This window comes from Arvicola amphibius, chromosome 2 (assembly GCF_903992535.2).
Source record: "Arvicola amphibius chromosome 2, mArvAmp1.2, whole genome shotgun sequence".
In the NCBI taxonomy this organism is placed as follows: domain Eukaryota; kingdom Metazoa; phylum Chordata; class Mammalia; order Rodentia; family Cricetidae; genus Arvicola; species Arvicola amphibius.
The window spans coordinates 64,766,039-64,793,758 of NC_052048.2; the positions used below are offsets into that span (position 1 = coordinate 64,766,039).

The window sequence follows — 27,720 nt, forward strand, 5'->3', positions numbered from 1 at the left end:
GGTGTCTCTGACTCCAAAGTCCATTTTTATCTAATAACTCTATCACATTGCTCTCTTGCTGAATTCCCACATAGAACTATGAATTGGCTCTTCATCACTCTCTTGAATAAATTCTCCTCCTCCTGTTCACTGCTAGTACCTTGCTCACATACTCTGTTCAGATATGAAGTACATATACATAGGTGTTGTCTTCTTCCTAGTTTCAAATATATGCATGGACCGTAAAACAGCTTATTGCAATGCCGGGTATTGGTGGCACATACCTTTAACCCCAGCACTCAGGAGGTAGAGAGACAGGTGAATCTCTGAGTTCATGGCCAACCTGGTCTACAGAGCAAGTTCAAATCTAGACAGTAAAAGATCCTTAACTGTAACCTTTAGAGATAATCAACATTAGCGATACATTGTATATTCCTCCGTTTTTTTCTAAGTAGATACTACCTTATGATACTTTTAACAATAAAACCAAGGGGGGGGGGGAGGGCTGGAGAGATGGCTCAGAGGTTAAGAGCATTGCCTGCTCTTCCAAAGGTCCTGAGTTCAATTCCCAGCAACCACATGGTGGCTCACAACCATCTATAATGAGGCCTCAGGCACATACACAGACAAAATATTGTATACATAATAAATAAATAAATAAATAAAACCAAGGAACTGGGTTTGGTGGCACACACAGTCCCAGTACTCTGGAGGCAGAGGCAGGAGAATCTGTGAGTTTGAGGCCAGCCTGGTCTACGAAGTGAGTTCCAAGACAGTCAGGGCTACACAGAGAAACCCTGTCTCAAAGACAAACAAGCAAACAATAAGCAAGTAAACAAATAAATAGAATCAAGGGCTTGGAGAGATGGCTCAGCTGTTAGCAAGACATGAGGAGAGGACCTTGCAGAGGACCTGAGGAGGCCAGAAGAAGCAGACAGTCTGAAACTGGAGTTACTGATAACTGTGAGCAGCTGTATGGATACTAGGAACCAAACCAGGATCCTCTGAAACAGAGCAAGTGATCTTAGCTGATGAGTCATCTCTTCAGCCCTAGCCACATTTTAAAAAATTATTTTTTTTCGAGACAGGATTTCTCTGTGTAACAGCTCTAGCTGTTCTGGGACTCACTCTGTAGACCTGGAACTCACAGAGATCCACCTGCCTTTGCCTCCCAAGAGCTGGAATTAAAGGCATGTGCCACCACCACCACCCAGCTTATTTTTAAAATTTATATGCAGGTGTATGTCTGTGTCTGCGTATGTAGGTACCTGCACAGACAAACGGTATCAGATTCGCTTAGAGATGTAGCAAAATCGGTTAGCTGTTTCATTAGAAAGTTGCCTTCTTTAGAGGGATGCATTCTTTACTATGTAACTATTCTCCGGAATCTAAATTCTGTGTCTATTTTATTATTTTACAACTTTCCTTAGTCGAGAAACTTAGCGTTTCCGACTGTATAGATACACTGTAATGGTCCATTGCCTACCAATGAGAATGCAGGAGAGAGGAGAGGGAGACAGAGAGGAGAGGGAGAGTGAACAGCTCTGGAATCTAATATGGAGAGTGCAAGTTAAGGGAAAGCTTTCTTTGTGGCTTTTCCAGCTTCAAAGAGGCTTAGACCTTTGGTTTTGACGGCGTTAAGGCTTGCCGGTATGCCAGGCAGGTACTTAGCAATGCCGGAACTTTTATTTGGAATGGGCCTTGTTTCTTACCGGAGTATTTTTTTAGCTGTAAACCGTGCCACGCACAAAGATGGTTGCCAGGCACCGGAAGTAGCCGGTTATTTTGCTGAATTCCGTTCTTCCGCGGGGCGGAAAAGGCATGTCGGCTTGTGTCCCGACTGTTTCCAGTCCTCTTCCTTTGCAGGACCCCATGAGCAAGCTGTGGCGGCGCGGGAGCACCTCTGGGGCTATGGAGGCCCCCGAACCAGGTAGGCGCAGGCGGCTCAAACTTAGGTGATTTTTGGAAACGAGTCCTCCCACTCGGCGGAGCCAGGTCAACTCGCCACAGGTGGAAAGGAGCGAGGTTGTTATGATAACGCCTAATAACGTGGAAAGATTGGGACTCGGTAGACTTGTTAGGTTTTTAAGATCTTCCCCTGCCACTGTTTGATGGACACCTCTGACAGCCTCTCCTTCTGCAGGGGAAGCGCTGGAGTTGAGCCTGACAGGTCCTCACAGCCACGGAGTACACAAGAAAAAACACAAGAAGCACAAAAAGAAACACAAGAAGAAGCATCATCAGGAAGAGGAGGCCGGGCAGACACAGGCTCCTGCCAAGCCCCAGCTTAAACTTAAAATCAAGCTGGGTGGACAGGTCCTGGGCACCAAGAGGTAAGGTCAGATATTTAATTCGGGGGAAATTCAACATCAGGTGGGCTGGGCTTTCTGGAAAATAGAGAATGAACATCGACTTCAGGGTCCAGGTTACCGCAGGTGGCTCCAGAGTGGGACAGAGCCACTTGCTCACTTTGGAGTAGTGTTCCTTCTCTGCAGTGTTCCTACCTTCACTGTGATCCCTGAGGGGCCGCGATCACCTTCTCCCCTGATGGTAGTGGATAATGAAGAGGAACCTATGGAAGGAGTGCCTCTGGAGCAGTACCGAGCCTGGCTGGGTGAGAAGACCCTGGAGGTGGGGTCGCTGGGTTGCTCATTTATACCCGGCAAAAGGAAAGGGGTTGGTTCTGAGAATTTTCAATAACCCAGGATCAATTTTGCTGAATTAATGTTCTGCTTTTCTTTCCCAACTTTCCTATCCAGATGAAGACAGTAATCTGTCCCCCTCCCCACTTCGGGACCTGCCAGGGGATCTGGAGGGTCAGGAGGAAGAGGAGGAACAGAGGTGGCTAGATGCCCTGGAGAAGGGAGAGCTGGATGACAATGGAGACCTCAAGAAGGAGATTGATGAACGGCTGCTTACTGCGAGACAGGTAAGTTAGTGTAGTCTTTACCCACTCGGCAAACACACGGGGAGAAGCAGCTGTTTGCTGCGCAGTGAGAATATCAGTGGAACAGAAAAGTAGAGGCTGCTCCTCTCCTGCATGCTGAGGGATGGTAAATTACTATTTCCGTTTTTGAACTGGGATCTTACTATTTAACCCGACTGTCCTGACACACAGAGATCTGCTTGTCTTTGCCTCCCAAGTGCTGGAATTAAAGGTGTGTGCCACCACACCCAGCTCAATGATAATTTTTACAAACTACAGAAAATAGGATTGATGAAATAGAAAGTGGCAAGGCAGAAGCATTAGGGTTGTTGTAGGGAAAGGCTCATTGTTTGCTTTATTTATTTTTTTCCTTTTTCGAGACAGGGTTTCTCTGTAGCTTGGGAGCCTGTCCTGGAACTAGCTCTTGTAGACCAGGCTGGCTTTGAACTCACAGGGATCTGCCTGCCTCTGCCTCCTAAGTGCTGGGATTAAAGGCGTGCGCCACCACCACCCGGCTACTTTTATTTTAAAGACAATTTTTATTTATTTTATGTATATGAGTGTTTGGCTGCTGCCCATGGAGGCCAGAGGTCAGCAGAACTCCTGGAAGTAGATTTACAGCCAGTTGTGAGCTGCCCTGTAGGTGCTGGGAACTCTGCAAGAGCAGCCAGTGCTCTTCACTGCTGAGTGGTCTCTCCAGCCCAGAATGCCTCTTTAATGAGATGACATTTCCAGTACCAGCAGTGTCTCAAGCAAAAGAGGCCAGCTGACATAGGCACAGGAGCAAAATGTGGCTCAGCCACCAGTCGGTCATATGTGGACAAGTGACAAAGCTGACTTAAATTTTTAGTAATTATTTTGGTGATATTTGTGGAGCGAATCTTAGTGGGGGTAAGGGATTTCCGGAGAAACTGCTGTGCAGGCTGTGATGGGGGCATGCCTGTAATCCCAGAATGTGAAAGACAGGATGGCTACAAATTCTGAGCCAAGCAGAATACATCTAGATATTCTGTCTCAATCAATCAATCGGGAGAGTGGCATGGAATGTAGAGAACAGGAGAGAGAGAGATAGCTTAAGCAAGAAGTAGTAATAGAATGAAGAAAACCCCACCAAATCCTGGATCTATTTTGGAAGTAGCTACTTGTTTGGAGATGACTGGAGAAGAAAAGGAATCCAGAGTAATTCTGAGTTTTTGGTTTGAGCCTAATCCAGCAAAACTCTGTACAAGGATGGTACAGGTCTGACACTTGGGTCAGGTTGGGGATGTTTTCCCCCTTTGAAGCTGAGCGAAGGTCCGGAGCCCTGGGAGGAGCAAGTGTTATTAAGAGTCTCCTCAAAACAAACCTGGTTGCACAAGCCTTTAATCCCAGCCTTTGGAAGGCAGCGGTAGGAGGATCTCTTGAGCTCGAGGTTGGCTCGATAACGAGTTCAAGGACAGCCAGAGCTACATAGTGAAATCGTTTCGAAAAACAAAATGGGGGGAGGGGGGTATGACTCTCAAGACCCTGCCTTCCAGGTCCTCTTTCTCATCCCACGACTTGGGGACCTGACCATTAGGTTCTCAGACATCCTCACTCTTTTCCCAGCGAGCCCTGCTCCAGAAGGCGCGGAGTCAGCCGTCCCCCATCCTGCCGATACCGGTGGCCGGGGGCTGCCCTGCCCCTGCCCTCACCGAAGAGATGCTGCTGAAACGTGAGGAGCGGGCACGGAAGCGGCGGCTGCAGGCAGCAAGGCGGGCCGAGGAGCACAAAAATCAGACTATTGAGCGGCTCACCAAGACTGCCGCTCCCAGCGGGCGCGGAGGGCGTGGTGCAGCACGGGGCGAGAGGCGCGGAGGGCGGGCAGCTGCCCCGGCCCCTACACCCATGGTGCGCTACAGCAGTGGGGCACAGGGCTCCACTCTGTCCTTTCCTCCCGGTGTCCCCGCACCCGCGGCGGTGGTTCAGCGGTCCGCCCCGTCGGGCCCCGCTCCGCGCTGCTCCGTCCCCGGCTGCCCCCACCCACGTCGTTACGCCTGCTCCCGCACCGGCCAGGCTCTTTGCAGCCTGCAGTGCTATCGCATCAACCTACAGCTAAGGCTGGGTGGACCTGAAGGCCCGGGGTCCCCCCTCCTGGCCACTTAAGGCCTCCCCCGTGCCACATTCCTTCTGTCTCCCCCACCCTATTAAATTTGGTGCAGTGCCTCGGCTTGTAAAGAATTGCTGGAGTGGGAAACCGGCCGACTCGGAACCTGTGCGATTCATCCAGCCAATCGGCGGCAAGTTTGTGCTCCTGCACGGCCGTTCATTGGCTGATAAGTCAAAGCTTGTCCTGTTGTCCGTATTGGCTGTTGTTGCTGTCAATCAGGGTCTCGATCGAACCTTCCCCTCGGCTTTGTCTGTGCGAGTTCTTGTTGTCTGGGAGAGCGGCAGAGGCGCCGCTGCGGATTGGACAGCGGGAGAAACCTGTGATCCTTTCCTATTGGTCAGTGTGTCGGTGAACGATACTGATTGGTTGGACTGAGCAATCCTTGTCCTCTGGAAGAGCTCTCCCCGGATGGGAGCTCCGGCCGCGGAGTGATGGTGGCAGCTTCGGAAATGTGCCGGGCAGGGACCATGGTGGTGGCAGCAGAGGTGGTAGGGGCGGGGCAGCAGGAGGTAGAGGAGGCTGTGGTCTTCAGGGGTCTGTAGGTGGAGGCATGGCTCGGGCCAGCAGCAGGAACAGCAGCGAAGAGGCCTGGGGGGCACTCCGGTCGCCGCAACAGCAGGTATTCCAGCAGCTCTAAAAGCCTATCACGACAGCCATTTATTTCTCTTTCCCCTTTCCTGTCACTTCCTGTCCTGGGAGGGGGAGGAGCTCTCGGAGCCAAAGGTACTATGAAGTTCCTGAACGTGACCATTCTACTCTTTGTCTAAACTTTGTAACGTAGACGCAGTTGACTTTACCTGCAGCCTTTAGACCCCATCCCATGGCTGCAGTGCAAGCCTGCAGTGGCTTTCCAGTTACCAGAGGCGTAGTGAGGACCCCAGGGAGGCTCGCTCTATCGTGCAGCAGTTATTTGTCATGTTTTTCTATGTGCCTATTGTCACAACAGAGTTCGGCAGCGTCTTCTCTTGAGGGAGCAATTTGGAGACGAGCTGGAAGCCAGACTCGCGCCCTGGATGCCATCCTTTATCATCCACAGCAATCCCATCTGGTTGGGAGCACTGCTCTGGGTCTCACATTGCCCCTCCTCTACCCTAGGGAGCTTGAGTCCCAGGGGTGGAAAAATCCATCTTGGGGTTGTGGGAGGCAGACCGTCGGGGTGGGGGATGTTGAAAGCATTTTAGCTTTGGAATTGGCCTAAGATCTCTACCCATTGTCAGATTGTGTTTTGCTTCTTCCAAACTATACCTTGCCAAAAACCCCTTGGGGCCAGGCTTAGGTGAGAGAAATCTTGGGTGTAAAGTACTGAAATCACCTGCCTTGTGTATCCACAGTTTATCTTCTACACTAGTTTCTGGCTATTCCAAATCTTTCATACTGACAGCCCTACATATATTTAAACACTCCTCTTCGCATCCCTCTGCCATCTCCCCAAGCTACGTTGGCTCATGGATGGGATCGTGTATGCTCATGCAGGAGGTGGGGTGGACAGGGCCTTGGGTAAATCTCCCTTAGTTCTAAGTGCCGACTTGCCTCCAGCTTCAAGAGCTATGCCCAGGAGTGAATACCCAACCCTACCTCTGTGAGAATGGCCACTGCTGCGGGGAGACTGGATGCTGCACCTACTACTATGAACTCTGGTGTGAGTCTCCGAAGGGACCCTTCTCAGGTCCCCTGCCCGTCCTCCCTTGGATTTCTGAATTCAGCTCCTGAGGACTCTTCTCTGCACGAAGGGCGAGGCTGGTAATAGGAGATGTGCTCTTCTTGCCTCTCACAGGGTTCTGGCTGCTCTGGACAGTCCTTATCCTTTTTAGCTGTTGTTGCGCCTTCCGCCACCGGAGAGCTAAACTCAGGCTGCAACAGCAGCAGCGGCAGCGTGAGATCAACTTGCTGGCTTACCATGGGGCATGCCATGGGGCTGGCCCTGTTCCTGCTGCTTCCCTGCTTGACCTTCGTGAGTGACTTGAGGCTTTTGGGTGCAGAACCAGCAGCCCCTCCCAAGCCAGGACCCTCAGCCACCCCACACTTCCACTGGCACTTTTCAAAGCACTTTTCCCCACTAGGAGAGCTCACTCTTCTAGCCTGGGTTCAGTCATCCATGCTGTTCTCTCTCCTGCAGGCCTTCTCAGCACCTTCAAACCCCCAGCCTATGAGGATGTGGTTCACCACCCTGGCACACCACCACCTCCTTACACTACGGCCCCGGGCCACCCCTTGACTGCTTCCACTGGATGCACCTGCTGCTCTTCTGCATCCAGCTGCTCTGCCCACTTGGAAGGGACAAATGTGGAAGGTGTCTCCTCCCACCAGAGTGCCCTCCCTCATCAGGAGGGTGAGCCTGGGGCAGGGTTGAGCCCAGTTCACATACCCCCTTCCTGCCGCTATCGTCGCCTGACTGGTGACTCAGGTATTGAGCTCTGTCCTTGTCCTGACTCCAGCGAAGGTGAGCCAGTCAAGGAGATGAGGGCTAGTCCCACCCAACCAGATCTGGAGGACCATTCCCCTTGTGCACTGTCCCCAGATTCTCCCCTGGGGCAGTCTTCCAGTTATGGGGACATCCCATAAGTAGTTTCAGGAGGGAGGCCACCAGGAGCAGCCCGGGTTTCAACTGTGGTCCTCCATGTGGGCCCCTCCCATCCTCTCCCTCCTAGAATATGCCTGAAAGGGCTGGAGCCCCGAAGAGGGCAGTACCGAGGACTGTGCTATCTTTACTCACTCCCAAAACATACACAGGAGCCTTTAATCTCATTAAAGAGACGTGAACCAGCTGCTTGTGGTTTTGGGTAGAGCAGAGCTTCAGTTATTGCCCCCAACCACACTGGTGTTGAAGGGAAAAGCAGTGACCATTTATCACCTTACCTGAGGACAGCAGGCAGCCCTGAGGCTACTGCCAAAGGCAAGAGTTCAGTTAGGGTTTTTCCAGTTTATTTAGAAAAATAGACTCTTGAGTTCACAGTCACCCCAGAACTGTATGGGGTGACAATAAGGAGACACCTGAGATGGGCTCACAAGATCTGAGGGGATCAGAAACCTAACCTTGTCTCTGCATATTCCAAGGGACACAAGTGGCCTGGCTCTGCTCCAGTCCCTTCAGTACTCTTCAGCCATGACCAGTAAGACAAGGCTTGTCCATCCATGGAAGGGGCGGCAGCCCATGCCCCGTCCGTCCTGGTCACTGTATTGTTCCCACAGAAAGCCCGTGGCCTGGTATTGCCGCCATACGGTGCTCATGACATTGGCACGGAGTTCATGGTAGAGCTTGGCAGCCTGAGCCTTGTGGGGACCCTCCACATGCCCGTAGTGGTGGAGTGCCCCCAAAGCTAGGTAGTTGATGTTCAGCCACACGGCACCCCGCCAATATGGGGGATCATGTTCAGAATTAGGCTGTTTATAAAAAAGGCTGGAGGCCGAGAGGGAGCGCAACCCAAAGGGGCTCCAGAGATGGCGGCTGTCAGCTAGAATGTCCAGCAGGGGCCCCAGGCGGGGCGAGCTGGGGTCCAGCAGCTGCAGCAGGAAGGGAAAAAGAGAGACATAGCCGGGGGCATCCACATACTGCAGCTTAGGTGGAGGCCGGCCCACCACCCTAACCAGCCCCTGCGGAGGCCTGGACTGGAGCTGTACAGCTTTTGTGTGGTTCCCAAAGTCAGCAAAAAACCCCAGCTCAGGAGCCCAGTGCAGCTCGTCTAGGCTCCTAGGTTCTTCCAGGGAGGCAGCCAGCGGGCCCAGCTCTGCAGCAGCTTCAGCCTCCCCAAGCTGGTCTGCAAGCCGTGACAGCACCCGGGCGCCCAGTGCCACCCAGCATCGCAGGTCCAGGTGTCGCTCTGCTGCAGAAGGGTGTGATGCCCTGGGGTAGTCATCCAGGCCTGAGGGCAGCGTTTTGGGATTGAGCAGGGTAGGCAAAGCCAGGTCTCTGCCCCGCCAGCGGTAGGACAGTGGCACTGGCCCTGCCTGACTTTGATGGAGCCAAGAGAACCAAGCATGCAATCGGGGGAAAGCCTTTCGAAGGAAGGCCAGGTCATCAGGGTCACTGCCTTCCAGCATCCGTAACACCGGCAAGAGCAGGGTTGGAGGGTTAGCATGGGCTGCACGTTGCACTAGGAATTCTGGGGGTACTCGGGATCGGGCCTCATCCCCCAGTATCTGCTCCCGCCCAATCCAGCCGTCAGCATTGAGCAGCCCCAGCCAGTGGCCGAGGGCCTCTCGGGTGAGGTGGGGATCCCATCGCTGGACCAGTAGCTGGTGAAAGCCTTCATCCCAAAGGAAGCCTCGTGGGAAGAATGACCGGGAAGGGACTCCAGAGAAAAGAGGGACGGGCGGAAATAGGGCAGGGTCTACTTTCTGCTCAGACCCTTCCACACCAGTGTCTGGCAACACCAAACCCTGTCCATAGAAATAGCCAATCCCACCAAGGAGGCCACTGAGAGCAACCTGCCCCAATGCCTGCTCCTCGGGGCTCAGGCCCTTCTCCTTTAACTTGAAGGTCCTCTCAAAACGCTCTTGGAAAGCTGCAGCATGGCTCTCCAAGACCTGGGTCAGCTGGTTGCCTACCAACGGCCCACGGGCTTGATTTCCTGCCTGGGCACTGCCAGACTCAAATATGAATTCCATAGAGAAAGGGACTTTCAGTGTCACCTGCTGTATCAAGAACTGGCCTTGCCCACTCGGGCCACTCTCCTCCCACTTCAGAGATCCAGGCAAACCAAGGTAGCGCTCCGGAGAGGCCCCTGGGGGCCGGTGCTTAAACCAGCTGTTCAGGCGGCTCATGACCATATCTGTGAGCAGCGGCAGCCCTGGGTTGGAGGACCAGAGGACATTGTAGCTTGAAGGCAAGAAGACAAATGGGGACAGTTATTCAGGAAAGGAAGGTCTTGGCAGTCTCCCTGGTGGGAAAGTGGGGTCATAGAAGCCAGGCTAAGTCAACATCCATACCACCCCTGTACCACCCTGCACCTTCCCCCATATACCTGCCATGCTTAGGGACAGTGTCTCCTGGACTGGTTGGTGGCAGAAGGGTAAGGCGGAAGTCACCAAGTTCACTGGTGTGCCCACTGATGAACTTCAACTGTCCTTTGGCTTCAATCTCTGGTAGTAGAACTTCCTGACCATCAGTTACCACATAGAAGAACAGGGACACCAAAGGGAGGGAAGAAGTACCCGAGGCCTGGGTGATCAACGATAATAAAGCATCAGAAAAGCATTCTTTTGAGAATCAGCCTTAGCAAAGATTACAAGGAAGAGTTGTGGCAAACACCTGTCAATGCTTGAGGGTAAGTGGGTGTACTGGAATGGGCCGAGGGCTCCCAGGGGGAATATGACAGGTGTTTTAGGATGCTATATGGATTGTTTCACTTAATCTTGGGTTAGGTACCAGGGTGATAACTGCTTTACAAACAAGGAAATGAAAGCTTGGAGGTGCTGAGCAAGGCTGGTGTCCCAACCACTGTTAACCTCCATTTCATAGGGCATTTGCTGCTGCAAGGGGAGGATGGGGGAAGTCTGTGATGAGGAAAGAGGACCCTGATGCCCTGACCTGAGGCACTACGGTCACTCTCCAGCTCCAATCCCCTCCATGCTGACCCCCAGGCCTCTTGACGAACTCAGTAGTGAGTCTTAAAGCCCCATCGCTGATATGCTGCCGGCCGAAGGAAAGGCCATCGTGGAATTCCCAGCCATAGGGACCCACGCCGTCTCCCTGTTCACACGTATGCCTGAGCTTAGGAGGGATTCCCGGGGTGGCGCTCTGCTGCGCCCACATCAGTCCTGGAGAGTAGAACGGGCATGTAAATCAACAGACACTGCCCCTCTAAGTCTGCGAAGACTACTGGATCCTCCCCACTCCTCCCGTCGCCTGCCCCAGAGTTACCGGTGAGCAGTGGTTTGGGGCTGCGAGTCTTCATGCCGAAATAGACGTGTGGACGGTAGGTGCCCCAGAAGAGTTCCGGGGCCACGGCTGGACTGGAAGAGTCGGGGGGCAGCGCGGGCGGCGCGGGGTGCAGTGTGAGTGCACGACGCATACGGAGCCATGCCATCACCCAGCGCCCGGACAGACCGAAGGCTAGCGCCAGCACCACCACGGCCAGGGCCGCGCCGCCAGCTGAGCCGCGCGCCCCGCTCGCCCCGCTCGCCCGGCCGTCCCGCCGTCCAGCGCCCCGCGCCCTCTCCAGCGACCGCGCCCCCTCTGCAGCCGCGGCGCGCCGTCGCCTCTCGCTGCGGGCCATCACTGCAGCTGGCCTGTACCCCGGCCGCCACCGTGCGGTCAGTCAACTGAGCCTTCTGTCCGCAGCTCGGTGAGCACCGGCGGAAGCCTCGCGGAAATCCCGCCCTGCCACGTCAGGTCCGGGACCGGAACCCGGAAGCGCTGTGGTTGGCGGGGTTCGGTACTGAGTACCGGACTCTGCCGGTGAAAAGCGCCAGTGGGCGTGGGTTCACCGGGTAGAGAGAAAGAGAGAAGCAATACCATGCTGAGCCCATCGTTCTGCTTTGTTTAAATAATGATCTTGGGCTGGAGAGATGGCCCAGCGGATAAAGGCGCTTGCCGGCACCTGATGACCTGAGTTAGATGCCCGAACCCACGTCGTGGAAGTAAGAGAACTGACTCCCACAAGCGCGCCTACACATCTGGCTTCCACACTTGTGCCGTGGCACGAGCGCACCTCCACACGTACACTCACAAGCACACACAAATGATTATAAAAAAGAAAAAAGTACGTGTGGGGGTGAGGCTGGAGACATGACTTAGCGGTTAAGAGCACTTGCTGCTCTTGCAGAGGACCTGGTATGATTCCCGGCGCCCACATGGCATTTTACAAATCGTCCAGAGGGTGTGACGCCCTCCTCCGGCACTGGCATGCACTGTGGTGCACAGACATAATGCAGGCAAAATATCCATACACATAAAAAAATAAGTATTAAAAAACGATCATACTAAGGCTAGTTTTTTCCTTCTTGGAAGATGAGTTTGTCTAAATTTTCCTCCAACTTGATATGCAAAGCCAGATTGACTAAAACAGGGTCTTGCTTTGCATATATAGCCCAGGCTGTCCTCAAGCTTGATATCCTCCTGCCTCAGCCTCCAGAGTGTCAGGAGCTAGGATCTAATATACTACTTTTACATATTGCTGTCCAGTCTAATCTGGTAGCAGAAAAACGTGGCCTAGGAAATACAAGCAACCGGGTCCAAGATACAGAGCTGGGAAGGGGCTAGCTTTAGACCCACGTGGCTAGCTTAAACCTGGGAAGTTTAATGAATTAAGCTCTATCATTACTCACACCCTGCACTCCTGTCTTCCTGGAGTGGACTCACGAGGAAGCCCGGGGTCAGGCAAGTAATGAAATGACTTCACTCATGAAATGACTAACTCAGCCTGTTCATGTTTAAATTTAAGAAAAATTCCGTATTCCAGACTGGCCTGGAACTTGCCAAGTAGCCAGACCTTGAACTTGATTCTCCCACCCCTACATCCCCAGCGATGGGGTTACAAGCACATGTGCAATTAGTAGTGTATTCAGTAGTGGGATCAAAGAGCTTCATGCATGCCAGCCAAGCACTCTGCTGAGCTGCAGCTCCAGCCCTCATTCATACACTCACTCACCTGTAGGGCCAGAGAGGAACACAGAACCACTTGTGTGCTAGGCGGGTACTTTACCATTGAGCTGTATCTTAGCCCCTCACTACCATGCTTTTCTAGATGAACTCAGGGTTAGACGCTATGAAAGGCATTTTCTTTCCTATGATCCAAGAAATAGAGTACCTTATGGAAAACATGACTTCCGTCTGTCTTAAGGTTGTTCAGAGGTAGTACCTGCATCTCAGACTGGCCTATGAGCAACTTAGGATTTCACTATGAAGCCAAGGCTTCCCTGGAATTTACATAGCCAAGCCCAGCCCTCGACACTTGAGTGCTGAGACCACTAAGTTTGTAGTATTTGCATGTAACCTATACTTGACTTATATCTCAAGAATTCTCTAAATAACTACCTAATACAGTGTAAATGGTATGTCAACAGCTGTATTATTTAGAGAATAATAACAAAGGGAAAACAAGTACACATTCTCACAGGTGCAGTTTTTAAATTTATTACGTTTATCTTGAGGGTATGTAGGTGAGTGTGCATGTTCCACCATGTGTGCATGCTTGTCAGAAGACCAAGTACTCGAGGTGATTCTCGCCTTTCCCATGTGTGTCGTGGAAATCAAACTCAGGTCATCAAGCATGGTAGTAAGTAGTTTTACTCAATGAGCCATCTATTCGACCCCTGGATGTTTAGAAATACTTGATTACACTGTGTAAAGATGTGTCACTGTGGTTGGTTTAATAAAAAGCTAAACAGACAATAGCTAGGCAGGGAGAATAGGTGGGATTTCGGACAAAGAGGAACTGGGGACGAATCTGGGCATGCAAAGGAGATGCAAGGAGACAGATGCAGAACAAGTCGGAGGTACAGAATGAAAGGTAAAAAGCCATGAGGCAAAATATAGATGAATATACGTGGGCTAATTTAAGTTATGAGAGCTAGTGAGACAAGCCTAAGCTAAGGTCCAGTTTTCATAATTAATAAAAAGTCTCTGTATCATTTGGGAGTTGTCTGGTTGGACAGAGAAGGACTCCTCACAGTGGGAACCAGGAGGAATCTAGGCATGCATGAGAAACGAGACGCTCAGAGAAGCAGGATGGACAGTACTGAGATAAGGTAAAATCTCAGGCTGGCAGGACAGAGAGAGACCCATTGCACCCGGATGCAGTATTTTCATTCCAAGGTTAATGGAATCAGCACAGAACCCTAAGTGGACAAACCTACTATCCTTACTCGACAAATGAGAAAGCAGGCAATAATAGATTTATGTGTCCCATGTCATAGGTACTTAAGGGCAGAGATGACTGGGGCCAACACCCCAGGCAGGCTGGGTCTTTACATTATAGTCTTCAGGGGCTTGTCTTTGGCCTGTGGCCATGTCAGAGGAGCAGCCGGTGACAAGCTTCAGGAGTCTGGCCTACCAGGAAGCAAGGCACTAATGGGTAAATCTCAGATAGGCAAGGCCAGAGGGCTTTGGCTCCAGAATGTTTCTTGCTACTGCTGTGCCTTTACATGTTTGCTGATGCCATTTTTCTCTGGTATCTGGCATGGTGAGAATGGGTGAAGGGTGTCAGGGGATCCCCACTGCCTTTAATGTAGTGTGATTATCTCATGGAAGTATCTCATTCTACTGGGAATATTTTACCTATGAATTATTATGAAGATGATTTCCTCTTGAGCTGTACTGTTTAATTGAAGCAATGGTTTTATACAATAATAGAATTAGTTTAAATAGAATTTTGATGATTAAGGGTTTCTAATCAAATATAGTAAGGGATTGTTGATAGAGTTTCGTTTAGTGGGAAAATTAATACAGGTAAAGGTAGAATATACTGTTGACTCTGCCCCGGAAGAGCAGGGGCTGCAAAGGGTACAAAATAGAAACTAGAAATTGTCACCCAGTTAGGACTTAGGCGTTTCTCTTCAGGAGCCACGTAGATTGTGGCTTGGGTTAATGATCAAGGAAAAGAGCTGAGTTCCAAGAGCTAGGCTACCTTGAGTTCTTTTCATCTTAATGTTGGGAGACGTGTTCACAGGTTTCAGTGTGCATCATAGCTAAAATGAAGCTTTAAGTATGACTTAAGATGATTTTGTTCATGGCATTGAGACAGAAAACCTTGGGGAACAGTTTAAAGTTTAGAAAAACATATTTTTAATAGTTGAGTGAGAGACTCAATGAGGTCAGGGAACAAAAACAATGGCAGCCTGGCTACTGCTGGCTGATGTGCCTTTCTTGCTAGGATGGGTTGGTGATCAAAGGTGATTAATTCCTTGTGCCCATTTCTGCCCTCAGCTTCCTGATGATATAATAAAATAAACTGTTGATGAGTGGGTATGCACCCTGAAGACTGAAAGTAGAAATAATGGATTGGTTTTCATATATAAAAGTTTAGATTTGTGATTTTTTTTTGGTTTTGTTTATTTGGTTGTTTGTTTGTTTTTGTTTTCTGAGACAGGATTTCTCTGTAGCTTTCGAGCCTGTCCTGGAACTAGCTCTTGTAGACCAGGCTGGCCTCGAACTCACAGAGATCCACCTGCCTCTGCCTCCCGAGTGCTGGGATTAAAGGCATGCGCCACCACCACCCTGCTAGATTTGTGATTTTTAAAAGTTTTTATAAGATTACCTTTAGTGATAAATAATAATAGTGATTGATCCTTTCTTTCTAACTGAAAAAAGCAGCCTGCCAGTAAAAGAACTGGCTGAGAAAAATACCTTGCTTGCTTATACTCTACTAATCTATAACAAGCTGCTTGGACATTAGTGTATTGGTTCTTGGGAATAATTTGTTTCTTACCTATAATACATAAAATGTTTAATCATGTAAGGAAAATGGGAACATGTTGGTTTTTTACCTGTATTCATTATAATGATTCACTTAAAAAATAGAATGTAACCACACTGTAATTTTTATATTGCTTAAAAGATTTTGATGAGATATATAAGCTGTAAAGGAGGAATAAAGATAGAGAGAGGATAAAGAGACCCTGAAGGTGTGTAAGTGTTTTCCCTTTTTCTCAGGCCCTAAAAGTTTTACTCCCTCAGACAGAAAAATCAACTGAGTGATTAGTTCGCTGACTCTGTGGCTCCCCTTCAACTCCGGAGCCGCTGGGGGCTGGTTCTCACAGCAGTCATTCTTACAGGAGGGTGCAGAGAGAAGCCTCTGGTACCTTAAAGGAGGGTGGAGAGAGAAGCCTCTGGTATCTTTTTAGGCAGGGAAGAGTTACAGTACTGCTGGGCGGAGGGAGGCTCCGCAGTTAATGTAGTTGGTAAATTACTTACAGCCAGTATCTAAGAGATCTCTGATTGCCTTCACTGGGCATCAAGTTCTTCTTTGGCAGTAACTATGGGCTAGTTTTTTCTTCCCTTGTAATGAACAGTAAGGAACAAGGGGGCTGGGAAGGTGGTCCAGTGATTTGAGCACTTACTGGGAAAGCATGAGAAACTGACTTGGGATCCAGTATACCCACATAAAAGCCAGCTGGGGTAGTAACCTCAGCACTGGGGAATGGAATCCTTGGGGCTTGCTGAAAAAAAAACAGATGGATCCTACCTTCGGCTTCCACATTTGCAAACACAGGCAAGTGCATCTACATATACATATTCATACACCCACAAAAAGAAACAAACAGCCGGGCGGTGGTGGCGCACGCCTTTAATCCCAGCACTCGGGAGGCAGAGGCAGGCGGATCTCTGTGAGTTCGAGACCAGCCTGGTCTACAAGAGCTAGCTCCAGGACAGGCTCCAAAGCCGCAGAGAAACCCTGTCTCAAAAAACCAAAAAAAAAAAAAAAAAAAAAAAAAAAAGAAACAAACAAAATAGCTGGGAGGTGGTGACACACAGCTTTAATCCCAGTCATTAGGAAGGCAGAGGTAGGTGGATCTCACTAAGTTCAAGGCCAGCCTGGTCTACAGAGCAAGTTCCAGGACAACCAAGGCTGTTACATAGAGAAATTCTGTCTCAGAAAAACAAAACAAACAAAAAAGTACACAAAACAATGTGTACTGTAACCCAGTACTTCCAAACACAAACACACTCACACGCATATTAGAGTGCCTTTATGTTATAAAATTCACATGGTTATTTGCTTAAAACTAGTTTTCTAAAAGAATACTCATGTAGCATGAATGGATAACTTTTTATACCATTTAATCCTCTAAAATGATTTCATGGTCACATCAATGTCTGTTGGACTAAAAACTACTTCAGGTGCTCTGAAAAATAAGCCATTATGTACCTGAAGGATAAGATTAAGTAGCAGCAAAAATGATTCGGGAAAATGTCACCAGGAAGAATGCCAAGTGGTACAGGAGAATGAGTGAGGATGGAAAGGGCTTGCTAAGTAGACCAGGCTGGCCTCCTGAGTAGCTGGGATGGTCTGCGCCACCAGGTGCAGCTGACCACACTTTAAGGAAAGAATGTTAGTAGCATATGAAGGAAATTGGGAGCAGGTAACCATAGAAGTTGGGGTTAGAACTAAACAGAAATGTAGGGCTTAAGTCCAGAGCAGTTTAAATGATGACAGAATGGGTGGTTCTGTGGCGGTCTGAAAAGGAATGGCTCCCGTAGATTCACGTGGCCTTGTTGGAGGAGTGTGTCATCGTCTCTTCCTGCTGCCTACGGAAGCACCATGCCTGTCTGTATGTCATCACGATTCCAACCAAGGCAATAATGGACCTCTGAAACAGTAAGCCAGCCCCAATTAAATGGTTTTCCTTTATAAGCGTTGTCATGGTCACGGTGTCTCGTCACAGCAATAGAAACCCTAACTAAGACAGATTCCTTATGAGAGTAAACAAGAAACTACTAAAAACAGAAAACTTGTAAGAGTAGACAAAACTACCAAGGACGATGAGGCCTGAAGCCTGGTGTGGTGAAGCACATCTATAATCCCAGCACTCAGGAGTCTGAGGCAGGAGAAATCCACCTTGGGCTACATACCAAGTCTCAGGTTAGCTCATGACAAGAGCCTGTCTTGAAAACCAACCAAGAAAACAACCTGCGCAAAATAACATTCAATTGGCAATAAATATTTAATTAAAAGGTATTTGGGTGACAGATGACGCCAAGTTCAAATATGGTTAAGCAGTGAGGGAAGAGAAAGAAAAATTCAAATTTGTCCTGACCCTCCATCACCTAATCTTACTTATCTTGCCCCCAAAGCACTGTTAAGTGTCAGGGTTCCTTGCACACTGTCAGTCTGTTTCATGACGTCCATGGAGTCTTTTGGGTAAGCCCAGCTCTTCTTAGACAACTGTCTGTAGTTCCAAGCTAACATTCGGTCGTTGTCCTCTTCTGCAATGTCAGCGCCGGGTACCGGTAACTGACTCCGGCTTGTCTGTGCTGGGTGCGGATGCTGCCGCTGCGTTCCTGGCCCGAATGTGGGAGGCGAAGGCAGTGAACATTTCCTGAGCAGTGAGGTGGGCGCCGCGCATAATCAGCCGATACCCATCTCCTGGGGAAGATGCAAACCGATGAGTCAGGGACCCGGAGTCTGCCGTCGCCCGCCCGCGTCCCAGCCAGGCCTACCGAATACCACGTCCACGCAGGGTTCGGAGCCGTCGTGCCTCACGTCGGCGATCACAGAGCAGTTGAGGTTTGTGGCACGGACTTTCTCGCTGCTCACCGCCTGGAGAAAGGTCCTGCGGTGGGAGGACCCCGTGAGCGCGCCCGGGGACGAAGGGACGTGCGCGAGGCAGGGAGCGCGGGTCTGAGAGGCCTTGGAACTCGGGCAGTGGGTCGGGGGTGCGCGCGCAGGCGTCGGGAGCGAGGACGCCTCCCACCTCCCCAGAACCCGTACCTTGTCGATTCCACGTTCTTCTCAAACGGGCAGAACTGAACTCGAACCAGCTTGACCGGCCGCAGTCCCAGCCGAGCTAAAGCCGCCGCCATGGTTACCCCTCCCCCGGAAGTAGTGCTGGGGATCGCTTTATTGGAAGGGACCGCTTCCGGCGGCCTCTGCGGGACCTGTAGCGGCTGCCCTCCCGGGCCGCCTAGGGACCCAGGGTGGGCGGTCCGCGAATACTTCAGCCGGTAGCCTTACCCTGTGCGACACGCAGCGTAGACAGTGAATGTGCAAAAACTCCCTTTGCACGAAAACACTTCGTCTCCTGCAGCTTTGCCCGTTCAGCATCCTGCCTGCTAGACCTAGCTCAACGCCATCCTAAATCCTGGCTGCTTCCAATGAGGGATTACTACATCAGGGATTGTCCACCCCACCAGGAAGCAAACCTCTCCTGAACAGTTTAAATGTTGTCAAGGTCCTACAGCCTAATGACTAAAAATAGAAACAGGGAAGGCTTAAGACAAGTTCTCCACGTGGAGAAATGCTTGCTTTGTCTGTGTTTCCCCATGAATTTATTAACTTTAGCCTTGTTGCTGGGATTCAAGAGAAAACATGCTTCTGTCTCTTGCGAGCAAACCCTGTAAATCTAGCTTATTTCTAGCTCTTGTCTTCATTGTCACGGACTTTCAGATTTCCGGCTGTAGTTTGCCCATTACTCTGGATTCCAGGTACTAGGATGACCTTGGATTCAATTCCAGACTGTGTAGTTTATATACGTGTCTTCCCAAGATCCCGGTTTTAAGCCTAACACACAGTTCCTCGACTGGAGCTTAACTGCCCACGATTTGGAACTCCTGGTCGTAGGCAATCTAGGGCTCAGGGCTTGTTCCCAGGCAGGAAAGAAAGGATAGGTGCCACCGAGGGTGCGGGTGCAGCCTTAGGGCAAGCCAGGCCTGCTGGTTTCCAGCCAGGTAAGCCTCAGGACTGGGTCCTCCTCCTCCTAGGGTGCTTAGCAGGTGCATGTTCTGGGCTGGGGAGACTCCAGGCCGTAGAGGAGGTGCCAAGTTCTCCAGACTGTTGAGGTTGCTGGTGGGCAGTTCAGTGGTCTGGACTTCATTACAAAAACCTGGGAAGGCAGACGTGGAAGGCAGGTTGGTGGGTGATGCTAATGCCGAGTCAATGGTGAGATGGGGGTGTGGTCTCTTAAAGAAGTGAAAGAGGGACTTGGGAAAACCTGGGATTGGGGAGGGGTAATGAATGACTCACAGCAACAGGAAGGTCTTCTGTGGCCTGGATTCTTGGGCAGGGGCTGCTGTAGTAGACACAGCAGGGCCCCATCTAGCCGCTGGAAGACGCTGAGTGAGAGCAGAGTCTGGCGAAGCTCCCGGGACAGGCCCCACTGCTCCTGGTCCAGAACCTCCCGGACCACTCCGAAGTCTTGTTTGAGCTGCAGCGCCCCCTGCAGACTAGATGTTCAGGTACAATGTGGCCACCTAACATGCGCGCCTCCCCAGACTGCTCTGCCCCAGTGTTCATTTTCCCTGTTGACATTCTCCCTCGGCCACGACCATCTTTCCTTCCCACCTGAACCGGATCCCATGGGTGAGGATGTGGTCAAGCCAGGCACCCAGTATGGCTGTTAGTGCCTGGCTGAGGGCAGGGGCTTGGGCTTCGGGTGGCAATCCCTGCAGTCCTTGCAACACAGGCTCCAGCACAGTGCAGACCACCATCCCTGCATACTCACTAGGAGCACTGGGATGTTCTGGAGGGAGAGAAGATAAAGGACGGATTGTGACATTCTAGAAATCTGGTGGGCACCAGAGGGAAGGGCACAAGGTGAGGACAAGAATGGTGACAGTGGTGTTGAGTCACCATTCACGCCGGGAGCCCTTGGAAGGAGAAGGTGGACCTGGGGAGTTACCAGGACAGTGGGCTGAGGTTTCTGTGTCTGTCTCAGTCGGTAGGGCTTGCTAGCCTAGCATGTGTGAAGTCCTGGGTCTCTTCCCCAGCACTACAGAGAAAAAAAAGAAAAATTACCAGGGCACAGTCGAAGCCTCCAGTATCGACCCCTTGGCATGTGGATCTTGAAGCCCTGTGTGGCTTGTTTATGGCATTCTTGGAAAAAGAGACTCAGTGACTCTTCGGGCAGGAGCTGTATGGGGGAGAGGAAAGTAGGAAGGGCCCATGGGTCACACTGATGAGATGGTGCTTCTCCCTTCTGAGGCCTCAATGTGGGGTCTGTAAAATCCCGAATCCATGTATCACTGTGGGAGCCTGGGCATTTTCTAAGGAGAAATGTCGCAACTTTAACTGAATTTTCCATGAGGTCTGGACCCAAACTGTGCACGATAGGTAGGATTACCAGTTCTTAGTAGTCAGAGGCATATGATTTAGTAGTCAGGCATGTTGGGTTATATAGGCCTGTGTGGAATATTCCTTCACACTGTGTGAAAATATGCCACTGTGATTGTTTTAATAAAGGAGATGACTGGCCTATAGCTAGGCAGAATGAGGTTAGGCAGGAAAACCAGACTAAGAGACTGCTGGGAAGAAGGAGGAGGAGTCTCAGGAATCGCCAGCCCGACTCGGAAGAAACGACATGAAAAGCACACAGATGAGGTAAACGGGCCCTTGGGGCAGCACACAGATGAACAGAAATGGTTAATTTAAGTTATAAGAGATGGTTAAAAATAAGTCTAAGCGGGGGCTGGGGAGATGGCTCAGAGGTTAAGAGCATAGCCTGCTCTTCCAAACATCCTGAGTTCAATTCCCAGCAACCACATGGTGGCTCACAACCATCTGTAACTGGGTCTGGTGCCCTCTTCTGGCCTGCAGGCATACACACAGACAGAATATTGTATACATAGTAATAAATAAATATTAAAAAAATAAGTCTAAGCTATCAGCCGAGCATTCAGCATTAAAAAGTCTCCGTGGTTATTTGGGAACTGACTGGCAGGGGGAGGGGAGGCATAATGGTCTACCTACATGCCTGTACTCCCAGCATTTGGAAAGTGGAAACAGGAGCATCAGGAATTCTTGACCAACCTCAGCTACATAACAAGCTCAGGGCCAGTCTGGACACCGTCTCAAGAAATAAAAACAAAAGCCAAGTTGGCTTATGACCTGTCAGAAGCATATAGTAGACAGGTGGGTCTGTGTGCTCTGATCAGGCCAGGCAGGGGCTGAGGCAAAAAGTGAGATGAAAATGATCTGGCTACATCCAGAAAGGAAGGCAGTGGATGCAGACCAGGGTCATGGCTCTGTCACTGTCCTGGCATTCAGGCGCCTTTGAAATGCCTTTACATTAGGTATTCCTTGCCACCTGCAAAGCAGATAGTAAAAAGGGACTTTTGCAGCGGGCCGTGTTTGTGAAAGGGAGAAGACAGCAATAACCAGGGTCTTTGTTTTGCTGCCTGTCTCAGGGAGAAGAATCTGAAAATCAGGGCATTTGGCAGAAGTTCTGTCAAAATGCAAGCGGAGCACAGTGGCATATGCTGTAACTCCAGGTTGGGGAAGCTGAAGCAGGAGAATCACAAGTTCCATGAGGCCAGTTTGAGTGTACTCTTTCATAAAACAAGAAGGGGAGAGGGGGAAAGAAAGAACAAAAGAGAACAAAGAAAGATATGGCTATGTGATCCCAAGAAGCTAAAGGGAGGAAAGGCAGCCATTGGGTTCCTGGCACATCTGACTTGTTTAAGCCTAAACTCTTCCTTTCTCCAACATAACGTTTTTTCCTCCCTCTCATCTTCACAGGGTCTTACTGTCTAATCCAAGTTGGCCTTATATGTTCCATGTAGCCCAGGCTGGCCTCAAACTCAAAATTCTGTTTCAGCCTCCTCTATACCAGGACTAAAGGTATGCATTAGCACACCTGGCCTTGCCTCCAATGATTTAATGCTAACTTGCTTACTCTACCAATTCCCACACTCCTTTTCTGACACACATAAGCCCACACACTTACAGAAGAGGAAGATAGACACACACACACACACGCACACACACACACACACACACAGAGAGAGAGAGAGATAGATAGAGAGAGAGAGAGAGAGAGAGAGAGGAGAGAGAGGAGAGAGAAGGAGGGAGGGAGGGAGGAAGGGAGGAAGAGAGGGAAAGAAAAAGATCGAGCATCTATATCACCAGAGCAAGCATATCAGCTATCAGCTTTGGTTCCCCAAGAAGACTCTATGGGGAACCCGCTCTTGCTACTCTGAGGCTGCCTGCTACTCAGGCTGAGAACTGTCCTGCTACTCAAGAGGCTGCCCAGCCACCGGTTAAGCCTCAGGTACTTTATGGAACACTCTACAATGTTCACACCTGCCATGGTTCTCCTTTAGGTTCCCAAAACATCACTGTCAGGCCCTATTCATGATGCCCATACTCTGGGCGACAACAGTAACCATGGAAGAAATGCCAAACAGTTGCTGGGCTGTCTGGGATTCAGAACTGAAGTGTGAGCTCACAGAGTAAGATGCTTGGCGAGCAGAAAAGCAGAGCAAAGGAGCTGAGAGTCAGCAGGGATTGACAGTCGCACAGGAGAAAATGAAAAGAACCTCATATTCTACACTTTCCATAGTAGGGAGCAATAGTGTGCAAAATGGGACAGAATTAAGACAGGATAGCTTTATCAATAAATAGCGAAGGAAATCACGTACAGTAAAGGGCTGATGACACAGCTTGGTGACACGGAGCTTACCTAGCACACATGAGGCTGAGGCTCAGGAATGATTCAGAGAGAGGGGGAAACAACCAGCCAACCACAGATGGAAGGTGGAATTGTTCTCATTAGAGGCCTTAAAAAATACTTTACTTTTATCCACCCTCTCCCCCACCTCTCTCTCTCTCTCTCTCTCTCTCTCTCTCTCTCTCTGCGCATGCACGCATGTGCGTGCGTGTGTGTGTGTGTGTGTGCACATGTGTGTGTTGGTATGCTTACATATGGAGAGGACAACTTGCAGACACTGGTTCTCTTCCCCACAGGGGCCCTGGAGGTGAATTCAGGGTGTCAGAACCATCTTGCTGCTCCCCCCCCACACCTTTCCTGCTCATAATTAGAATCAAAGAAAGTCCTGCTACATGATCAGCCAGTGCTTTACTGTTAGCTACAGCCCCAGTTTACATCTTTCTTTTTTGTTTTGTTTTACTCTGAGACAGCCTTGGCTGTCCTGGAACTTGCACTGTAGACCAGGCTGGCCTCAAACTCAGAGATCTGCCTGTCTCTGCCTCCCAAGTGCTGGGAGTAAGGCTTTCACCACCATTGCCCAGCTACATGTCACTTTTTAAACTGTAAACATGTACTACTTCAATAAAACTATAAATTAAGCCAGATGTGATGGTATACATCTTTAAACTCAGCATTTAAGAAGCAGAGGCAGGCAAATCACTCTGAGTTTTAGGCTAGCCTTATCTACATATCAAGTTCCAGACCAGCCAGAATGACATAGTGAGACCCTGTCTCAACAAAACAAAATAAGCAAGCAAACATACACATTAAACCTAAAGAGAAAAGGACCATTGAATTGAACATTAGTAGGAACAGTGAAAGATATAATTATGGAATACCACTTTTTGCAGTCGCTAATGAAATAAGTCTAAGCAATGATGTCAGTGGCTTTCACTATTAGCAGGTGGGTGTGAATCATAACTGACCATGAGCTGATTACTGTGATGACCATATTTGAAAATTTTCCATAGTAAAGACTAAGGCAGAACAAGAAACCAACAAAGAAAAAGTGAATTTAGTGGAGACTCCAAGGAGATTGCAAGGTACAGATTCTACTCTGCTCATTCCCTAGTTGGGGCACACACTGCCACTATCAGGGACTCTGCTCTCACCCACACCTGTGCTCTCACCCACACCTGTGCTCTCACTTGCACCTGTGCTCTCACCTACATCTATCTGTGCTCTCACCTGCACCTGTGCTCTCACCTGCACCTGTGTTCTCACCTACATCTATCTGTGCTCTCACCTGCACCTGTGCTCTCACCTGCACCTGTGCTCTCACCTGCACCTGTGTTCTCACCTACATCTATCTGTGCTCTCACCTGCACCTGTGCTCTCACCTGCACCTGTGCTCTCACCTGCACATGTGCTCTCACTTGCACCTGTGCTCTCACCTGCACCTGTGCTCTCACCTACATCTATCATGCTCTCACCTGCACCTGTGCTCTCACCTGCATCTGTGCTCTCACCCGCACCTGTGCTCTCTCCTGCACCTGTGCTCTCACCTGCATCTATTATGCTCTCACCTGCACTTGTGCTCTCACTTGCACCTGTGCTCTCACCTACATCTATCTGTGCTCTCACCCGCACCTGTGCTCTCTCCTGCACCTGTGCTCTCACCTACATCTATCATGCTCTCACCTGCACCTGTGCTCTCACCTGCACCTGTGCTCTCACATGCATCTATCATGCTCTCACCTGCACCTGTGCTCTCACCTGCATTTGTGCTCTCACCTACATCTATCTGTGCTCTCACCCGCACCTGTGCTCTCTCCTGCACCTGTGCTCTCATCTACATCTGTGCTCTCACCCGCACCTGTGCTCTCTCCCGCACCTGTGCTCTCACCTACATCTGTGCTCTCTCCCACACCTGTGCTCTCAGCCACATCTGTGCTCTCATCTGCATCTGTGTTCTTACCTTCATCTTTGCAGTTAGCTTCTGGATCTCTAGGCCCAGCTGCTGCTCCACCTCCAGGGTTAAGGTTGCCTCTGAGGCCAGGCTGGACAGCTCTTCCACTGCACGCAGTAGAGGCTTTTGGTGGAAACAGGGAGTGAGGGCTCAGTTCAGGGCAGGCTGCTCTCTTCCCTGCTCCCTGGATACTCACAGGCAAATCCTTTTGGATCAGGAGCAGGAAGGAACCAGGGGCCCAGGCTGCCAGGTGATGCTGAGCTCTGCCCAAGAACCAGATCAAGGTTGTCTGCAGGGTACAGAGCCCCAGAGCGACAGGTGCAGGACCTGGAGGGGAAGAGCAGAGTATCCTAGGGTCCGTGGGCTACCTTCATGAGGTCTTCAGAACAGAGGGAAGGAAAAAAGATATCAACTGCTCTGCCTCCTACCCCATTCCACAGCTGTCTCACCTGGAGGCAGACACAGGCTAAGTTCTGACTTAGGCTCTCGAAGGATGTCCAAGAGTGGAGGGAAAAGCTGCTGCAACAGTTCAGCAGTCTGAGATGGTGAAACAGAGCCGCTTTGACCCGCCAGGGATGATCCCAAGGCCTGGCAGAACCCTGGAATGACAGAATATAGTCTGAAGTGGGGAGCAAACTGACTCCTGGGCCACCCCAATATCCCTCTCTCCTTACCTTGGTCCCAGCTCCAGACAAGAGACCGATGATGCAGGCTGTGACACAGAGACAACAGCTCCTTCTCACACTCCTGAAGCAGGGGTGCTGATGGGAGAGAGGGTGAGGGCCGGAAAACAAAACCTCCCTATTTACAGGCCTCTACCACTCAAACCAGGGGTGCAAAGTCAGGCTCTCAGCCCGTGGGAAGCTGACACAGGAGTCTGAGGCCAGTGTGGACTACGTAGTAAAAAACCTACCTCAAAACAAAGACAGGGAAGCAAGGTGACCTGGGAAATCTTAATCTATAAACTCAGGGAAGTTCATTCTAAAGGACCTGCTCTTGCTGACAGGCTAGAGATGAGTGAGCCGATTAAGGTAAACGGAAGGAGAGACCCTCACCACAACCCCCACATGCCAGCTTGGGTTTCTCACTCACCTTGACACAGTGCCTGACTCAGCTGTTGGGCCACTGCTCTAGGGTCCCCCCAGGGTCCCACGCTTAGTTCCAGACTCTGAGCACAGGCTGCCCACAGCAAGGTCCAATACTGGCTCCACAGGGCTCCAGGCCCTCCGAGCCTCAGTCCACTGCTGTCGGTGCTAGCCACGCCCCCTATTAGACCGAGCAGCCCCGGCAGCAGCTCTCGTTCCTCGTCGCACTGCCGACGGAGTTGGTCTTGTAAATTCGATCCGCCAAGGGCCTCAGCCAGTCTATGTGCTACCTGACAACCCCGCTCAGCACCCAGGAGATGGAGCACACGGGTCGCCGGGAATGGGCGCGCGGCCCCAGGAACGCTGCTCACGACTTGTCTCTGTAGCGTGTGGTAGAAGGGAAGGACCAGCAACAGTTCAGCTAGCTGGGACGTCAGGCCCAGGCTGGCGGGTGCCCTGCCTAGGGCGCGAAGCTGCATCTCGATGGCAGCATCCAGGCGCTGGGCTGCTAGCCCGACGGGGCGAGCCAGGAGAAGTGTCTCGCTGGAGCCCGGGAGGCCGAGACGCAGAGCCGCCCCACGCGAAGGGCACAGCTGCAAGTCGCCGTGCAGCTGTTGCAGGGAGAGGGCACTAGCTGACGGGCTGGAGCGGAGCAGCCGCACGACCGCTTGCAGGTGGCGGGCGCAGTCCCGGGCCCGCAGGAGCTGCTCCCGCTCGCGGTGCAGACGGAGCAACGTGGCCCGGAGCCGCTGCAGAGCGAAGGGCATCGGGGCGCTGGCCGATGCGGGCTCCCAGGGCTGTCTGTCGGAGTCCCGGCGCGGGACGCCCCCCGCAGCGAGCAGCCCAGGCCCTCCGCGACTCCCCTCGCCCCGCTCATTCCCAGCGCCCACGGGATGCGCCCACGACGGGGGTTCGTTAGAGAGAGGAGGCAGAAGGCCACCGGATCGGGGTGCCCAGGCCATGGCAGGGCGGGTCCCAAACGAACCTAACGCCCGACACCTCCCCGCATCCCGTGGCGCTCCACACCCGCGGGCGCCTGGACTCACCAGCTTGCAGTCGAAAGTTTCCTGGCCTCACTCGCTCTCCGTAGCCGCGGCGTCTGCCCCTAATAAAGATGGCTGTCAGCACACTTTCCCGGCCTCTAGCGGGCACAAAATTCTAACCAGACTTTCACTTTCCTCTCACGGTTTGACGGGAGGAGGCGCTGATGCCAAATGTTGTAAGGCAAGGCAAGTGAGTGGTGTGACCTGACGGTAGGAAATCCAGGAGGAGAGGCCCCTTGAATCTGCCAGGGTCTGGACATTTTCAGTAGAATTTTAGGCTTCAGGTGGAGACTGGAGGACTCTGGCCTTTCCATCTTGGCCTCCCTAACGTCGTATCACCTTCCTTTTCGAAAGACTGTTTCCAGTGGTCTGGTTGCCATCTGGGGGCCCTGTGGTTCCCGATTTAGCAAGGAATTTCGATACTACAAAAAAGAGGAAGGAGAGACCCCAGTTTCCTTTTGACCCGATCATTGTCTTCATGTTTGTTTGTAGGTCTGTGGTTGTTGTGTTCACTCCTCTTTGAGTCTCTCCTTGTATGTTCCTGGCTAGCCTGGAGCTCGCCATGTAGA

General features: G+C 51.0%; 5 protein-coding genes across 8 annotated transcripts; 2 read left to right on the top strand and 3 right to left on the bottom strand.

The window, feature by feature from the left end:
- The first annotated feature begins 1,566 nt into the window (after positions 1–1,566).
- On the top strand, positions 1,567–5,101 carry Ino80b (INO80 complex subunit B). 2 transcript variants are annotated; one of them, XM_038318867.1, is made up of 5 exons: positions 1,567–1,909; positions 2,108–2,312; positions 2,475–2,593; positions 2,739–2,908; positions 4,493–5,101. In XM_038318867.1, exons 1-5 carry the CDS (start codon positions 1,801–1,803, stop codon positions 5,027–5,029), a joined length of 1,140 nt encoding a protein of 379 aa, XP_038174795.1. In that variant the 5' UTR covers positions 1,567–1,800; the 3' UTR covers positions 5,030–5,101. The 2 variants fall into 2 exon arrangements, with proteins under 2 accessions (XP_038174795.1, XP_038174796.1); XM_038318868.1 differs by having other exon boundaries at positions 1,706–1,909; positions 2,123–2,312.
- A 150-nt stretch (positions 5,102–5,251) lies between these two features.
- On the top strand, positions 5,252–7,798 carry Wbp1 (WW domain binding protein 1). 2 transcript variants are annotated; one of them, XM_038318870.1, is made up of 5 exons: positions 5,252–5,652; positions 5,980–6,100; positions 6,570–6,672; positions 6,808–6,984; positions 7,150–7,798. In XM_038318870.1, the coding sequence occupies exons 2-5, from the start codon at positions 6,047–6,049 to the stop codon at positions 7,593–7,595; spliced, it is 780 nt and encodes a 259-aa protein (XP_038174798.1). In that variant the 5' UTR covers positions 5,252–5,652; positions 5,980–6,046; the 3' UTR covers positions 7,596–7,798. The 2 variants fall into 2 exon arrangements, with proteins under 2 accessions (XP_038174798.1, XP_038174797.1); XM_038318869.1 differs by having other exon boundaries at positions 5,980–6,081.
- Positions 7,799–7,938: 140 nt separating this feature from the next.
- Positions 7,939–11,291, bottom strand: Mogs (mannosyl-oligosaccharide glucosidase). Its single transcript, XM_038319295.1, has 4 exons — positions 10,894–11,291; positions 10,561–10,790; positions 9,995–10,191; positions 7,939–9,849 (listed from the first exon to the last, which is right to left on the bottom strand). Exons 1-4 carry the CDS (start codon positions 11,246–11,248, stop codon positions 8,121–8,123), a joined length of 2,511 nt encoding a protein of 836 aa, XP_038175223.1. The 5' UTR covers positions 11,249–11,291; the 3' UTR covers positions 7,939–8,120.
- A 6,326-nt stretch (positions 11,292–17,617) lies between these two features.
- On the bottom strand, positions 17,618–18,988 carry Mrpl53 (mitochondrial ribosomal protein L53). The gene is made up of 3 exons (XM_038320690.2): positions 18,404–18,988; positions 18,133–18,245; positions 17,618–18,058 (listed from the first exon to the last, which is right to left on the bottom strand). Exons 1-3 carry the CDS (start codon positions 18,493–18,495, stop codon positions 17,907–17,909), a joined length of 357 nt encoding a protein of 118 aa, XP_038176618.1. The 5' UTR covers positions 18,496–18,988; the 3' UTR covers positions 17,618–17,906.
- A 147-nt stretch (positions 18,989–19,135) lies between these two features.
- Ccdc142 (coiled-coil domain containing 142) lies at positions 19,136–27,270 on the bottom strand. 2 transcript variants are annotated; one of them, XM_038320689.1, is made up of 9 exons: positions 26,116–27,268; positions 25,698–25,784; positions 25,473–25,622; positions 25,220–25,350; positions 25,033–25,146; positions 20,426–20,540; positions 19,973–20,150; positions 19,655–19,854; positions 19,136–19,514 (listed from the first exon to the last, which is right to left on the bottom strand). In XM_038320689.1, the coding sequence occupies exons 1-9, from the start codon at positions 27,068–27,070 to the stop codon at positions 19,258–19,260; spliced, it is 2,187 nt and encodes a 728-aa protein (XP_038176617.1). In that variant the 5' UTR covers positions 27,071–27,268; the 3' UTR covers positions 19,136–19,257. The 2 variants fall into 2 exon arrangements, with proteins under 2 accessions (XP_038176617.1, XP_038176615.1); XM_038320687.1 differs by having other exon boundaries at positions 25,473–25,784; positions 26,116–27,270.
- Between the last annotated feature and the right edge of the window lie 450 nt (positions 27,271–27,720).